Below are 18,008 nucleotides of genomic sequence, written 5' to 3' on the forward strand. Positions count from 1 at the left end.
TAATAATTGAAGGAAAGGAAATTCACTAGTGGAAAATATAAAAAAAAGAAATCTGCTACTGGAGAATAGTTGAAAGAGAGGGAAGTCACTAGTGGAAAATAACGAAAAGGAAGGAAGTTACATCTCGAAAAATAAACTTTATGAAGCTTGTGAAATTCCATGTTGTAAAATAAAAATTAAAGAAAATGTATTCATTTTACTGAAAGGTTGAAACAGAGATAAGCCTTTATTCGGGATGGCTGAAGACATATGAAAGTTACTGATTACACAGGTCAACAAATTTTTTCGAAATCTCAGTTGCATAAGATTTTTTTACTCATTCTCACCCTTTGTGACCTGCTAAATTCAAATATGAAAACGGTTCAGCTCTACATACTCTAGTTTTAATGCAATTTTAAGTTTTTCATTCTAGCCGTTTGTGGTCAAATTAACACGTTTCCTGCGATGCCTATATTGACAAACCGGCAACTGCTGCGATGCTCTTGTACATCTGACAGCTTCAGTGCTGCATGAGCTATGATAACGTGAGGTTGTCGTTACACTTGTCTCTTGCCTGCAACTTAGTTAAAGGTAAGACAATAGTGGGACACCGGTGGGTCCCATCGCAGGAAACGTGTTAATTACTTACACGTTTATGTTATCAACAGAGATATTAAAATTGTTTAGATTTTGTTTCAGATCTGATCATGGCTACAAGGAGACGTCAATGTGAGAACAAGCCGGACGCTTTCTGTTATATTTGTGGATGCTTCACGCTTATTCGTCAAAGGCGTAATATAACATCATTTCTGAGGCGTGCTTATAAAGCGTACTTTGGACTTGCTCTTGGTGACCAAGACAAGAAATGGGCCCTATATGTGTGTCATAACTGCGAGAAAATGCTGCGTGACTGGACAAAGGGAAACGTAAGGGTTTACCTTTTGGAATTCCATGACCTGGCGAGAACCGATGGACCACACAACTGACTGCTATTTTTGTCTGGTCAATACAAAGGGCATTGGCAAGAAAAACAGGCACAAAATCTCATATCCTAGTATCCCTCAGCAATCCGACCTACTTTGCACTCTGATGAGCTCCCAATCCCAGTTTTTAAAGGTTTCTTCCATCTGAAGATGTGGGTAGTGACCAAGAGCAAGAGACTGCTGATGAAACTCAAGAAATACTTTCAGAATCTGGCGATCCTTCTTATGAGACCCCACAGTCATTAACTCCTCAACAGTTTAGCCAGCCAGAGTTGAATGACCTTGTGCGTGATTTGGGTCTCTCAAAAATGCAGCTGAAGTGTTAGCTTCCAGGATGCAAGATAAGAATCAGCTGAGCCATACAACTAAAGTGTCATACTTCCGAAATCAGGAGCAGGCTTTTGTGCCATATTTTACAGAGGAGAATATGTTTGTTTATTGTCATAATATCTCAGGTCTTCTCAGGAATTAGGGATGCCAGTATACCATCCAAATGACTGGCGATTATTTCTAGATTGTTCTAAGCAAAGTTTGAAGTGCGTTCTACTTCATAATGGCAATGTCTATGCAGCTGTTCCAATTGGACACTCTGTGTATTTACGAGAGAATATAATGTCATTAAGACTGTGACTGACCTACTAAAATACCACGAGCACAACTGGACAATTTGTGTGGACCTCAAAATGGTTACTTTCCTCCTAGGTCAACAAGAGGATTTACAAAGTACCCCTGCTATCTTTGCATGTGGGACAGCCGAGCTCGAGAAAAGCACTGGAACCAGAAGGAGTGGCCCATACGTGAGACTCTGAAGGCAAGTATGCCAAATATTGTCAACGATCCAATTGTCTGTCATTTGAGGAAAAGATCATATTTCCTTTTCTCCATATAATGCTGGGCTTGATGAAACAGTTTATGTAAAATATTTTCTCAACCCAAACGAGCCGTTTTTGCATATAAAGTTTATGAAGGCGTTGAATACTGACGGTGAATGCTTCCAACACATATTTTCTGTGCTCCCTGGTTTGTCCTTCGAGAAGATCAAGACAGGTGTTTTTGATGGACCACAGATTCGTGCACTTGTGCGTGATCAAGAATTTGCCAGAAAGATGAACGACAAGGAAAGGACTGCATGGCTTTCATTTGTGGCGGTGATGGCAAACTTTCTCGGTAATAAAAAAGCTGACAACTATGAAACCCTTGTAACGAATATGTTGTCAGCTTTTCATGACTCTGGATGTAACATGAGTGTCAAACTCCATTACCTGTACAGTCATCTTGATAGATTCCCTGAGAACCAGGAGCTATAAGTGACGAGGAAGGCAAGCGGTTCCATCAGGACCTCAAGACCATGGAAGAGCGTTACCAAGGGAGATGGGACAAACATATGATGGCAGATTACTGCTGGAGCATTAAACGAGAATGCCCTGAGACAGTCCACAAACGTAAGAGCTACAAGCGGAAATTCATACCTGAGTAGACTGCAATTGAGCTTTGCCTCCTCATAGTAGCAAATGTCTTATCTACTAATCAGTTTTATATAAATAAATTGAATTATAACTTTATATAAAATTGAATTTATATAAATAACTTGAATACATTTATACTATCTTGCATTTTCTTTTTTATTGCCCAGCTATATTAAAGAGTTTTATAACATATTTTATCACATATTTTTCATGATAGACTACGACGTCAATGTGATGATGACGAAATTTTGGGATTTTCAAATACCTTGATTGCAAAAAAAGTAGAGCACTGAGGAAAAACTAACTTCAGATCTGAAATCAGGGCAAGAAATTATGTAATACCAATTGTTTGATATAAATGCAACAAAAACTTTGTTGACCAGTGTTATTAAAGTTAAAAGCAGAATCAATTCATCATTGGAAAAGAAGTGAAAAGAGTATAAGCTATTGTTTAAAAATAGTTGAAGACACGTCGCAATACCTGTTTGAAACGAATGAAGATGAATGTACCTGTTTCGTTTTTTAAAGGATGAAAATGGTAAGAAATTAATTTAAAAAAATAATGAAAAACATGAGAAACAACTGCAGTTGTTTAATTGTAACGATATAAAAGATATCCTATTGGAGATTGTGGAAAGTGTTACTCCTAAAGAAAGGTAAAAACAAAAGGAAACTTGTAATAAAATGTGAAAACTAGATAGAAGATAATTTAAAAAGTCGAAATGGAAGGAACTAATATTAAAAATAAAAAATGGTCAGTAATAGAAAAGATATAGAGTTAAAGAATAGGAAAGATTTCAGGGGTTCATCGTCATGACGGTAATTAAAACGAAAATTGTTTTAAAATATTTTATATGTGCATTGTTTTTTACCAAACAACTTGTACAAATTTAAATCTATTTTTTGTAATATTTATCTGTTTAGAGTGAAATTATGTGTAATATATATAATACGATTTTATACCATATAATATTTCATAAAATATACGTTACAATAATTGTTTTTGAGTAATATCAGAAATTATTTGTGAAATTATATACCTTAGTGTTAGGTTGGATTTATTTATATCAAATACTGTTCCTTTTTTGAGTAATTTCCACTGTTGCTAAAGGATTGATTTTTATTGCACAGCGATCGAAAAGTATGACGTCAAAACAGTCATTACAAACCAAGCAGAAATCTCTTGATGTTCATATATGTGTCTTACGTAGCATGTGAACTGTTACGTATTATAATTTATCTCGGATGACATGTATCAAATTTATTATATTTACTTGCAAGATTGATGAATATAGTTCTCTTTCTCATGACAAATATATTTTAATATACAAACAATAATACAATTTATAATAACAGTTATTACAAATAATAATTTATAACAAACGTTTCACAAACTTACAAACAATATGGAGTCTTCTAACTGGTCTGAAACTGAATATTTTATTGATTGTTTGCGATGAGGAAATTAATTTCGATTTAATATCAACACAATTTACTTAACAGGTAGCTCTTAACACGTGAGCTTATCCGCTGAAGTCATATAATATATTAGTAACGTTCGAAGTTAATTCACTGACGTTAAACAGTTTGTAATGCTCAAAATCTATAAACCTTCCTGGCTAAATATCTATAGTTTTTCGATTAATAAGCACTTACAGTTCTAACTTCCGAGGTTTACAGTATACTAACTGTAGCAAACCAACAACAGTATTATATAAACTGTCTCCTGGCGCGTCGACTTATAAAACTTTAGACGAGGTTCTCAAAAGTTCACTTGGCAGGAATACTGGCAATCACTAGTATTTTACATATGTTGTTGATTCTTACACTCGAGAATCTTTTACAAATTTAGTGATTTCTCAATACTCATTTAACACTGTAAGTTACATCCATTTCTAACCATATATTTAACTAAACAAACATTGATATTAAACTAAATACATGACAGTAAATCCGTTACAAAATCCATCAAAGACTAACTCGAACATGGTGTGCCTCGCTACATTCTCATATTGAGAATATAAAACACAGAGTAACTAAGTACATTTTGTTGTATATATTTCAGTACTTTCTAAACCTTGTTTTACTTTTAAAGCAATCTTTACTAAACTTCATTTTGGTATAAACCTGGTATTATCCACTTATATTTTACTTCTTTGTATTACATGAATAGACAACCTAAATTAAAACAGAAGCCAACGTTTGACATGCTTGTTTATATGGTAACAATAATAATGTGCATAAAAAGTACGCATTTCCTTCTGTTGAATCAGAAATTACTGAAAAACCTCAGACCAGTCCAGTTTCTCCAGCTTTAAAACAGCTTTTTTAAATCTAAAAGTTATCTGATACTGCTGCCCGATATGGACAGCTGGTTAGGGCGCTCGACTTTCAAGCTGTGGGTCGCAGGCTCGAATCCCTATCACACTAAACATGCTCGCCTATTCAGTTGATGGGGGCATTATAATGTGACGGTCAATCCTACTATTCGTTGGTAAGAGAGTAGCCCAAGAGTTGGCGATAGGTGGTGAAGACTAGCCTGCCTGCTCTCTTGTCTTACATTGTTAAATTAGGTGTGGTTAGCGCAAATCGCATTCATGTAACTTTGTGCGAAATTCAAAAAATAAACATAAGACATGTTTTCGACATAAAATATGTTTTTGGATGTAATAAAGAATGCTTAAAATAAGCTGAGACAAGGACATAAGAAAGTACGGAAATATCAAAAGTTAGATACTCTTCTAATTGGATATTTGATTATAATGTATGACACATAATTACTTATAGACTGATTTCCTAAAGTTAAATCGGGTATAATCCATGCGTTTACTTTACCTGTACATATAGTTTGATTTGGTTTATTATCAATTTCGCGCAAAGCTACACGAGGGTTATCTGTCCCTAATTTAGCAGTGTAAGACTAGAGGAAAAGCAGCCAGTCATCACCACCCACAGCCAACTCTTGGGCTAAACTCTTACCAACGAATAGGGGAATTGACCGTCGCATTATAATTCCCCCACGGCTGAAAGGGTCAGCATATTTGGTGTGACGGGGATTCGAACCCGCTACCCTCGGATTACGAGTCAAGTGCTTTAACCACCAGGCCATGCCGAACCCCATACATACACTGCTGGCCAAAATCTTAAGGCCAATAAACATAAAGAAAAAATATGCATTTTTCTGTTGTTAGACTCAACCACTTATTTGAGTAGAGCTTCGAAAAATGAAAATAATAAAAGGGATAAATAAAAACAAAACTTTTTAAGCATTTAATAGGGAAAATGTGAACACTATGAAATTAGCCTAAATACTAGCTGGTCAAAAGTTTAAGACCATGTCAAAATGAAATCCTAAATAGGGTAGGAAATGCCCAACAAGAGGTCTCAGTACTGAGTTGCACGGCCGTCATTGAGATTAATTGCAAACATTCGCTTTGACATGGTCGATATAAGCGTTTGCAGAAGGCTGGCTGGAATGTTATTCCAAGTGGTGAAGATGGCTTCACGAAGATCATGCACTGCTTGGAATTGACGTCCATTTCTATAACTTCCCTTGCCATCCACCTTCAAACATTTTCAATGGGGTTCAGTTCGGGCGAACACGCTGGATGGTTCAAAGTAATCACGTTATTCCCCATGAAAAAGTCCTTTGTCCTGTGGGCATTGTTAATTGCAGCGTTGTCCTGCTAAAAGATCCAGTCATTTCCAAACAAGCAAGGGGCTTACATCGTCCTGATGAAAAAACAGAATATATTTAACTCATAAATGAAGGATTAAATCATCCTTAGTTTAGTTAGTTATCACCATAAGATTCCATGTCGGAACATAGGGCCGCAATCGCTTGAGGATTCTTCAACAAGTATTTAAGTTAGTAGGTTGTAAGCCTACTGCACCGAGCCGTCCCTAATTTAGCAGTGTAAGACTAGAGGGAAGGCAGCTAGTCATCCCCACCCACCGCCAACTCTTGGGCTACTCTTTTACCAACGAATAGTGGGATTGGCCATCACATTATAATGCCCCCACGGTTGAGAGAACGAGCATGTTTGGAGCAACGCGGGCGCGAACCCGCGACCCTCGGATTACGAGTCGCACGCCTTACGCGTTTGGCCATGCCAGGCCAAATCATCCTTACTAATCCTTTAAAATGGACAAGAAACCTAAATTTCTAGGTAAAAAACAAATGAAAAACTTCTAAAATACTTTAGAAAGAAGGTGGTGTAATCCGTTAGTCCAGAAGATGGTTACAGAAGTGGAAGAGGTCAAACTTACATACACTAAAATTTAATAAAATTCCTATTAAGATGTTTTTCATAACGTCAGTCTTTTTCCTTATTTAACTATAATCTCGGCAAATATCTAAGGTAGGTTACTTTTTTATGTATGCCACAATTCTAATAAAACCATAAAAACACATATCACATCATAAAATCACATTTTGTTCACTTCTTAAGAAAATTAAATTCAGTAATGTCGACTTTGGATATACAAAATTTATTTACCGAAATTTCAAGAAAGAGCCCATAAAACTGTTATTGAAATCACTTTTAAAGACCCAAAACACTATATTTTTACATTAAGAAGCTTTCTAACCTTGTTTTTAACCTCGTTACGAAATTCAGTTTCCAATTTAACGTAATCCTTTATTGTTAAATCGACAGCGGCGTCTGTGTTGGGCGGAACACTTGGAAGTGCTCTAGCAAAAACCTTATTAATTCAAGTGGAAAAAGAAACAGATCTTGGATACAGCCATCTCCACCACTTACGTCAGTTAACGTATTTTGACGTATGTTTTCTGTGGATATCTCTATAATGAAGAAATAGATTCTCCAACCACATCAACAACATTCGTCTCAACATCCATTTACCATCGAAAACAAGGAAAATTTATTCATAAACTTTAGAAGTATCCACATCATAATAAAACAATTAGAATTTGAGAAATAAAAAAAAAACTTTATAAAGAGACAACAAACCCAGAATAATACTTCAGTTTGTTTGTTTTTAAATTTCGCGTAAAGCTACACGAGGGATCTCTGCGCTAGCCGTCCTTAATTTAGCAGTGTAAGACTATAGGAAAGGCAGCCAGTCATTACCACCCACCGCCAACTCTTGGGCTACTCTTTTAACCAACGAATAGTGGGATTGGCCGTCACATTACAACGCCTCCACGGCTGAAAGGGCGAACATGTTTGATGTGACAGAGATTCGAAACCGCGACCCTCGGATTACAAGTTGAACGCCTTAACCCATCTGGCCATGCCGGGCCAACTTTAGTTGAAAATTGACAAGGTACCTAAAACAAAGACTGGCAATTCTGTGAGGTATCAAACAGCATTTAATATATGAACTACAAATAACTTGGAAGACGAACTACAAATAATTTTTAAAAAAAAATTATTTTGAGTAATTTGTTAATAGAATAATCGATGCATCCATGAAGAAAAGCGCCAAACAAAATACATAAATCTTAAAGACAAAAATCAACCTTTTAACTATTACACTCTTTTTTTTTTCTCCGTTGTTCGCGTCAAAAAAAACATAATTTGATTGTTTAAATCACTCATGGAAAACACAATATTGACATAATTACCCTAATTACAAAAAAAACAACAGAAAATAAAAACAATAATCTTATTACTAACAATTACCTCACTGCGAACAAAATCAACTGCTTGTCATTAACAAAGTCAAGTGCAACTTTTAACGTATTTATTCCAATAAAACTGACAGAGATATTTATGTCAGACTTAAGAATTCTCTTAAAGGACATCTCAAATAAACCAAATATTTTATCAAAAGGAACAATTTAGAAAACATTTGAAGAAAGCCAGCCATAATATAATAGAAGAAAAATAACTGAAATAATATTAGCATTAATGTCAAAGATGGCTTCCTTATTGAAATTGTTGTGTTTGGAATTTCGCACAAAGCTACTCGAGGGCTATCTGTGTTAGCCGTCCCTAATTTAGCAGTGTAAGACTAGAGGGAAGGCAGCTAGTCATCACCACCCACCGCCAACTCTTGGGCTACTCTTTTACCAACGAATAGTGGGATTGAGCGTCACTTATAACGCCCCCACGGCTGGGAGGGCGAGCATGTTTGGCACGACTCGGGCGCGAACCCGCGACCTTCAGATTACGAAGCGCACGCCTTAACGCGCTAGGCCATGCCAGGTCCTCCTTATTGAAATAAAACTAAAATTCCATCTGGTATTGGTGATGATTATGGCTGAATGAGTTCGGCTTTCTTACGTTATTACTTATAAAGATTAGTTTGTATTGTATCACCAATTCGGTATTCTCTCTATAAACGATATTTTCGGCCATAATCCCAATAATATCTCACAAGGCTCAGATATCTTAGAAAATTTAGGTTAAGCCTGAAAATGTGTAATAAACTATCAGTGCAAAACAATCTTTGTAATAATAATAACTTTAATAATAACTTTGTAATAATAATACAATTTGATGTATTAAACATTCTAACTAATACTTGTAATGAAAACCGTATTAAAGAAATAATAGAATACATCTTACCCTAATAGCACAAAAACATCCACACTTTTATAAATTAACGGATAATTTCGTCCTGTAGCTCTTGTTTTCTGCTCGTCTTGGCTCTTTCTCTCTAGCCTCCAACCTTGGCTGATTAGACACGCATTATCCTTGTTAGAGACCATCATGAGTTTATACACGTGACGTCAACGAATCTCATAATATAACTGTGTTATTTGAAAACACAGTCCTAGTTCCAAATAATATCACAGTTATGCTTGAACAAACAATCGAGTCTGTATTCGAAGTGAATAACAACTATTATATTTAGAGTTCTTGCCCGGCATGGCCACGTGGCCAAAGCACTCGACTCGTAATCTAAGGATCGCGGGTTCGAATCCCCGTCACACCAATCATGCTCGCCCTCTCAGCCATGAGTGCGTTATTAAGTAACGGTCAATCCCACTATTCGTTGGTAAAAGAGTAGCCAAAGAGTTGGCGGTGGATGGTGATGTCTAGCTGCCTTCCCTCTAGTCTTACAAATTAGGGATGGCTAGCGCAGACAGCCCTCGAGTAGTTTTGAGTGAAATTCAAAACAAACCAAACCAACTTAGATTTCTATACAACTTGACTAAATTCGCTTGACCTAATTTGTAATACATACATTTCTCATATAACGATTTTTATTACAGAAATATTGAGATTTTAAAACATTTTTCTAACTTACTGTTTACACTATTTCGATTGGTACTTTGCTATTGTAAGTCTACAGACTTAATGTGTTTCAAATGAGATTTCAATACCCGTTAGGGTACAGCACAGTTAGCTCAATTGTATCTAAAAACAACTAAACATTTTTTTCTTCACTTACCCTTCATTATAGTACGTTAAAATATCGACCTTTCAGTACACTTGAGGTCCATATGGACCACGCTTATATTTAATCATCATAATGTTGAATCTATGAATTAAATTTTGAAAAGTTAGCATACTGGCTTCTCTTAGCATTGTGCATATTAACTGTAACAAAGACATAGTACCATAAGTATATAATATGTGATTTATTATTACAAAATATGAAATTTACTTATATCTATTTTTTCATATTTTGACAAAAAACTGTCATCATTGATATATATTTCGCTAATATTGGGACACTTCTTCTCTGATTGACATGTCACAATTAAAACTAATAAAATACTGAATGAAGAAACAGATTTCTCGAATATATAACAAAAAACACCAAGTTGTACGACTATGTGCTTGAGGTCCGAACTGAATCACAGTTTGTTACAGAGCTAAACTAATGCCAAATATTGGAAAACGTGTAAGTAAAACTTATTCTTAATGAACAAAAAAAGTTTGTTATATCTTTCACCAGTCATTTTACAAACACTCATCATACCGTACAATAGGTGTGGAGTGATCAGAGCATACATGGTTTCCACATGCTGTATAGGTTTGATGGGCTTTCCTGTCCGCGATTCTTGGGCAAAGATAACATCGTTTTTGATGCTGGTACACCTTTACCAGCATGAATTCTTGTGTCAATCAATTCTAGATCTACAAAGGCAGATTTGATGCCTTTCTGCATTGCACGGGGATTCTGGAACGTTCCCTGAAGTAGGTTGTGCGCTTTACTTCACCTCAGGAGAGATCTAAATACGTAATCACTGTTTATCACAATGGATGACCTCCGTAAGTCCATACACACAATGCCTGATGAGCACACAGAGCTTCAAATCTGTATATTACTTGGGGTCCACACGGACCACATGCAACTTTTTATTCACAACAATTATTCGACTACAAAACATCGACAGTTTTATTATTTTTATATCATAGGATGATAATGTGAAGATTATATAAAAATATAACTGGTCAATGAAAGAATATTTATCGTCGGGGTCCATATGGACCACAGGTGCACTGATGAAGGTTAACTAACATCTGTCAGTTAAAACACACGAAGAAGGTGACAGATAGCAATAAATAAAGTTTAGCCTTTTATGTTTTCTTGTAGCAAAACCACATCGGGCTATGTGCTGAGTCCACCGAGTGGATTCGAATCCCTGACTTTAGCCTTGTAAATCCGTAGACTTACCGCTGTAGCAACGGGGGACAGGTCTTCTGTACGAGAGAAAAGGTAAATGCTACAAACCTCAAGAAAGTTCATTATTAACAATAGCACTTAGAAAGGAAGGTTAAAACAATTACAAAGAAATAAATTATCAACGTCTAATTTGTTTTAACTCATTACATATTATCATATTACGCAAGAGATTATTATTAGCAGGTATTGACTTTACAGGTGGCCAGGTGGTTAAGGCCCTTGACTCGTAATTCGAGGGATGCAAGCTCGAATCTCTGTTACAATACAAATGCTCGCCCTTTCAGCCGTGGGAGCGTTATAAAGTTACAGTCTATCCCACAATTTGTTGGTAAAAGAGTAGTCCAATAGTTTGCGGTGGGTGGTGATGACTAGCTGCCTTCTCTTTAGACTTACATTGCTAAATTAGGGACGGCTGGCGCAGATAGCTCTCGTGTAGATTTGCGCGAAATTCAAAACAAACAAACAAACAAGATTAGTTTAAATAATGATGAAAGAAATTAAATAGCAGGAACAAATTTTAGATATAAAATGCAACAGGAGAAACCACGTTTATAAAAATTAGAATGAGCTTACGAGCTCCATCCTGGGACTGTGGTAATGTTAAACAAATTATGTTATATACATAATAAGCTTTGAGAAGGAAATATTGTCACATAACTTATAAGACAAAAGGCGAAAGACTTTCGAAACGTCGTCCTCTACATTTGTGTCTTCACAACAGGCAGTTGCCGTCCATTCTACAAAGTATAATCATGAATACTCTGCCTGAACAATCTATCAAAGAATTATAATGTTCATATTTGGAAATGTGACCGTTTTATTGAAAACTTTGGAAAATGAATGTGTGACCAATGAACATTATTAACTCCTGTTTTTCAATCTTGTTTATGTTTGAAAGTTTCCTCCATGTTAGTACTATAAAAGTGTGACTTTAAAATTTCCCTTACTTGCTATGGACAAAAGTCTGATTGCTTTAGAGTACTTCTACTGGTTCAGAACTTTAAACTTTGTGTTTGGCAACTAGCAAGAAGAAATGTACAATGAAAGTAGGCTTAAGGTTGCTTTCATAACTTGCATCAGATATTACACAATAGCCACATGAATATATATGGAATAACTTAAAGCAACATTCTATGATGTACTTAAATATGTATCACCACAAATGGGAAAGACAGCCACGTTACAGAAACTAGATTATGACAAAACTGTACAGGAACAATATTTCACATATTCAGACTGGGTTTGGAATGTGTCAAGTGTACGTCATTTTCTCGGCTGCTGATGGATTGAACTATAATTTGCCATTTGACAATAATATCCAAATGTCTGTTTTTTTGGGGAGAGCCTTTTTTGTTCAGCTGTGCCAGTAAAACTTTGGTAATTATATAAATATACTTAAAACTTTGGTAATTATATAAATATATTTACAGGCACGTCTGATATGCTAAGCTTTACTACAGTATCTGTAAAATATAGAAATTCCAGTTAGAATATATTTGACTTTGGAGCTTTTAGGCTAGAGTTATTTGTCATTAGGATTCCTTGCATTTGTTGAAATACATATTGGACAAGTTGCATAAATGTGTTGCAAGAAAAATACATGGTGTGTAAGAATTCATTAGATGTAAAACGGTGGTATTTTTTATGAGTATGTATGCATATGTGTGCTCTCTTATAGCAGAACCACATCGGGCTATCTGCTGAGTTCTTTTATGAATAACATTGCCAAAGAAAGTCATGTGTTTACATGCAAAGATAGTTTATTTACGAGAATTATTAAATGTCTTTCTTATTATTTATCAAAAACGTCCTGGTTAATTAGTTGAAACACTAGTTTCACAATAACCCAAATCAAATGTTTTCATTGTTACAGCTTCAAAGCCTTTACTTTTATCTCTATATTCCATGACATTATAAATTTAATGAACTTATTAGTTACAGTCCCGCCTTTGATAATATATCTCTAAATGTTTTATTAATGTTTTTCAGAGTATTGCTTATCAGACATGACGAATCGTCAGCCATAGCCTTCTAAGCACCAATGACAGCCTGTATTTGAACACTGTTTTAACTACTATAGGAATTGAAAATAATTTGTGTCACAATATGAGTCTTTTTGTAATGTACTTCAAAATCTGACAAAGCAATAATTTATTTATATATACTGAGATGTGGTATTGTTAGCTTTAACGAAATTTACACCAAACTCTAATGTTTTATGAATGTTAAGGCGTCGCATTGTCACGTTTAATAGAATGTACGTAAAAGTCTGATAAAACTGGGATATATTTATGTATGTTAAGATGTGGAATAGCTAGGTTTAAAGTAATTTTCACAAAAATCTGATAAAACTGTCATGTGTTAATTTATGTTATTTTCTGTATTGGTTTATGTACCACATTATCAGAAAGTTTTAATGGTTTCAAGTTACAATTTACTTTCTTTACCTAAATTTATAACATAAAATTTTTTGAAAGGAAAAAAAAATTCGTAGTTGTTTTATTGGCTATAGTAGTTACATAAGTAATATATACATTAACTAAATGGTCAAGTGGTTAAGGCACTCGACTCGTGATCCGCGGGTTCGAATCACCGTCACACCAAACATACTCGACTTTTCAGCTCTGGAGTCGTTATGATGTGACTCGCTAGAAAAAGAGTAGCCCAAGAGTTGGCGGTGGGTGGTGATGACTAGTTGCCTTCCCTCTAGTCTTGCACTGCTACATTAGAGACAGTTAGCACAGTTAGCCTTCTTGTAGCTTTGCGCGAACTTCAATAACAAAACGTAGACTAAATACTCAATAACTCCTTCCTTACGAATAACATACTCACTGTTGTTAATAGTGATTTTTAAGTATGTTTTCCCTTTATGGATCACGTCTGTAACTTTATTTACCCAGTTTATAAATAGCGTTATTATTAAATTTCCATTTATACTCCATTCAAATAAACCTTTACGGAGTATACAATAGTTACTTGGTTGGTGTGTTTCGAATTAATTTTAACGCATGAAATTTAAGAATTTTGTTCATTATTACTGGTTAACATTTCAGGGTTACAAAATTTAGGTTGCTAGTGAGCACATGGTGAATGGGAAAATAAATGTTAGGTTTGAATTTCTCGCAAAACTACACCAGGGCTATCTGCGCTACCGTCCCTAATTTAGCAGTGTAAGACGAGAGGGATTTCAGCTAGTCATCACCAACTCTTGGGCTATTCACACTACAAGGTCCCCACGGTTGAAAGGACGAGTATGTTTGATGCCATGGAGATTCGAATCTGTGACCCTCAGATTACGAGTCAAACATCTTAACCACCTGGCCATGCCGGGATGGATGTTAAAAAGTTTGTTGTGTTCTACTTTATTTTAATAAAAGTTTTAATACGCATAACAGCTGTCTTAAGATACATAATTACAATTATCGTTTTATTCCTTGCTGTTGAAAGGTCTCAGATATTTAAACAAATATTGGCTTATTCGCAAGGAATTTTTTCCTTTAATTGCTAAAAATATAAACATTTTAGGATTTACTAAAATGTGCAATTGGAACATTTCAGTTGTGTCTTATTGAGTTATCTCCCAGTGGTAAGTTTGCGTAATTATATCGCTAGAAACTGGTTTTTGATACCAGTGTTGGGCAGAGCGCGTATAGTCATTTGTGTAGCTTTGTGTTTAACTACAAAACAATTAGTCAGTCTTATCGAACTTATTACGTCTTCTATAGTCATTTGTGTAGCTTTGTGTTTAACTACAAAACAATTAGTCAGTCTTATCGAACTTATTACGTCTTCTATAGTCATTTGTGTAGCTTTGTGTTTAACTACAAAACAATTAGTCAGTCTTATCGAACTTATTACGTCTTCTATAGTCATTTGTGTAGCTTTGTGTTTAACTACAAAACAATTAGTCAGTCTTATCGAACTTTTACGTCTTCTATAGTCATTTGTGTAGCTTTGTGTTTAACTACAAAACAATTAGTCAGTCTTATCGAACTTATTACGTCTTCTATAGTCATTTGTGTAGCTTTGTGTTTAACTACAAAACAATTAGTCAGTCTTATCGAACTTATTACGTCTTCTATAGTCATTTGTGTAGCTTTGTGTTTAACTACAAAACAATTAGTCAGTCTTATCGAACTTATTACGTCTTCTAAATCAGTGTAATAATAATAATTTAAAGTAATAAAATCTGAATATTAAAAATTATTTAATTGAATTAATTGAATAAAGTAATTACAGAAAATATTGGAGCTCAGCTGTAAGTGGGAGGCCTTATAACTCTAAAATTTGAGTTTCAGTACTCGCGATACAAATACTCCATGGCGTAGCTTTGTGTTTATGAACAAAGCTAACAAAATCTTGGAAAGCTTAAATGTTGAGGAACACCTTACCCAACATTTGAAAAATTACATTTCCACCTGACACTAGCAGGAATTTATTGTCATTTAAAGTTGGAAAGAAATAGCCGACGTATGAAACGTGAAAAAAATATACTCGAATGATCACAAAGAAAAAGTTATTATTTATAAGCTAATTATTTTATTACATCTTTAATATATTACAATCGCGATATACTCTGGTTAGGTACCTGAATTTTTACACAGTAAGTCAGATGACTTGTTGTGAGACAACACATGAATGATCATACTTTTAGGCATTTGAAATCTGGACGACTGTATTGTGAAACAACATATAAAAGAATATACTGTCTAGTTCCGTTGAAGTTAAAATAATAAAATACCTTGAAAAGTTACAAAATCAAAACATTTTGAAAAACAGAACTATGGAAAGTTACTTTATGGAAACATCATAAGTAGCTACAATGTTATAGCAAAAAGGAAAACTACAATGTTCAAACAATTTAAGAGGATATAAAAATAAACAGTAAATCAAAATATGTACTATAGGAGATCTTAAGTTAGAGCTCGCATTTGGATCTAAAACCTTTCTTTTATAATTTGTTGTTTTACATTCATTTTGTGTACTTTAGTTAAAAAAGAAATGATAAATGGTTATTGTATTTTTTACATTATGTAACATAAATTTTGTTCCTGAATAGTATGTGTTATTTCTGAATTCCATATGTTGTAAAAGTACAGAAAATGGCCATTATTCCTTTCAAACTTTGCTTTTGTAACCTGGATAATGAAATTTAGAAATTAACCTATTTTTCTATGTAAAAACTGGCAAATTTGCATATTTTCATTTACATAATGTCTGAATAAAACAACATATGAATCAGAATTTACATGTATTTGTACTAAAGTTATTCAAAAATGAAGAAAAATGTTTAGAAGTGAGTAGTTTTTCGAGATTTGCGACTGTGATGTAAATCACTCACGTATCAGTCCCCAAATACAGTCTCCCATCATGTTTTCATTATACGCTCCGAGGTCACAAAAGCAAAGTTTGAAGAGAAAAATAGATATTTTCCATTTACTTTACGCATAAGCAACTGGGAAATAACACTTTCTGCCGAGGAACAAAAAAAGTAAAAATTTTGTTACATAGTGTGATTTGTCGTTGTGTCAAACGACGAACTCAAAGAAAGTGCATTCTTATTGACCCAAAAGGAAGAATCTACTTCTGCGTGTGCGCACTGTGTCGTCACTGTCACATCACCTCTTATCCTCATAGATATAGATTACTGGTCAGTAGTGGCACTCTTTATGAGTCACTACTCGCAGGTTGGAGACCTAACTTTCTCTGGAAACTGTCTTGCTTCCTTCTTTACTTAGCTGAACTCGATTAACTTAAATTATATCCCTTAATCAGTTCTTCCTTCTGCAAAAATATTCAATAGTCTGCGACATGTAAAGAATAACTATGGTAATTAATATCACCTGTTATTCAGTTCGAGTCGGAAAAGATATCTTTCAAAAAGACACTGTATTCGGTATTAACTGAGCTGATATAAGATTAGATGGACGATATTCCGGTGTTAACAAATTGAAATGGACCAGAGTAATGTGGAGTACTTGTTTGCTCAAAATGAAACTTTCTTATCCACCAATGATACGTTCGTAAACGACGTTCCAACAGAAAACGTTTACATTCTTTCATGGTGGCAGCAGACGTTATGGAGTCTAGCTTTTGGGGGAATGGTCCTGGTTGCTACTGGAGGCAACGTTATTGTCATATGGATCGTTTTGGCTCAAAGGAGAATGAGAACCGTCACCAATTACTTTTTAGTAAATCTCAGCTTGGCAGATACTATGGTATCGACTTTAAACGTCATTTTTAACTTTTCTTATATGTTGAATGGCGACTGGCGTTTTGGCAGTGCATACTGCAAAATTTTCAATTTCATCTCTGTTCTGTCAGTAGCTGCCAGCGTATTTACCCTAATGGCAATCTCTATTGATAGGTAAGTTTTCGGTTATCTGTTTTGTTTTAAAACATTTTGATATCAGCGCCCCCTTTACACAAAACAACTCTAAGCAGCATTTGTAGCATCTTTCTTCCAACAAATCTAGCTTTCTCGAATAAATTAAATTGTGTAAGTAATCAAAGTATAATAAGCGTACTCGGAAATGGAAACAAACCTTAAGACTTTAATCTTTAAGCCTTTGTACTGGTTAGAATATTGCTCAGTATTTAAATAAAAGGAAACATGGTGTTCATTAGTGTGTCGACAATTTAATAATGTTTATATTAATGTTAAATAACGAAATATTATACTGATTACGTTCATATTAAGTAACTTAATTTATCAAAACTCATTCGTCTCTTACTGAGACAAAGATAGGTCTACGAACTTGCAAAGCTAAAATTCGGGGGTTCGATTCCCGGCTATAGACACAGCAGGTAGGCAGCCCGCTGTGATGGTGTTACAAAATAAACAAAACTCATTTTAAGCTGAGATTTTAATAAATATCTGTACACAAGTGCCGTGTTTCTGTTGTTCTAAATTTTGGTTATCTAATAAATAAAGGCAATAATATTTAATTTCACGATAAAAAAATGTTATGAT

General features: G+C 34.7%; 1 protein-coding gene across 1 annotated transcript in view; it reads left to right on the plus strand.

Annotated features, from left to right (window-relative positions):
* The first annotated feature begins 16,816 nt into the window (after positions 1-16,816).
* The window catches only part of LOC143251530 (tachykinin-like peptides receptor 99D), a 39,793-nt gene continuing 38,601 nt past the window's right edge, over positions 16,817-18,008 (plus strand). Inside the window, exon 1 of the mRNA XM_076502802.1 lies at positions 16,817-17,402. Within this exon, the coding sequence (XP_076358917.1) occupies positions 16,990-17,402 (413 nt within the window). The 5' untranslated portion in view covers positions 16,817-16,989. The remainder of the gene's footprint in view (positions 17,403-18,008) is intronic.

Source organism: Tachypleus tridentatus, chromosome 6, assembly GCF_004210375.1.
Source record: "Tachypleus tridentatus isolate NWPU-2018 chromosome 6, ASM421037v1, whole genome shotgun sequence".
NCBI lineage: Eukaryota > Metazoa > Arthropoda > Merostomata > Xiphosura > Limulidae > Tachypleus > Tachypleus tridentatus.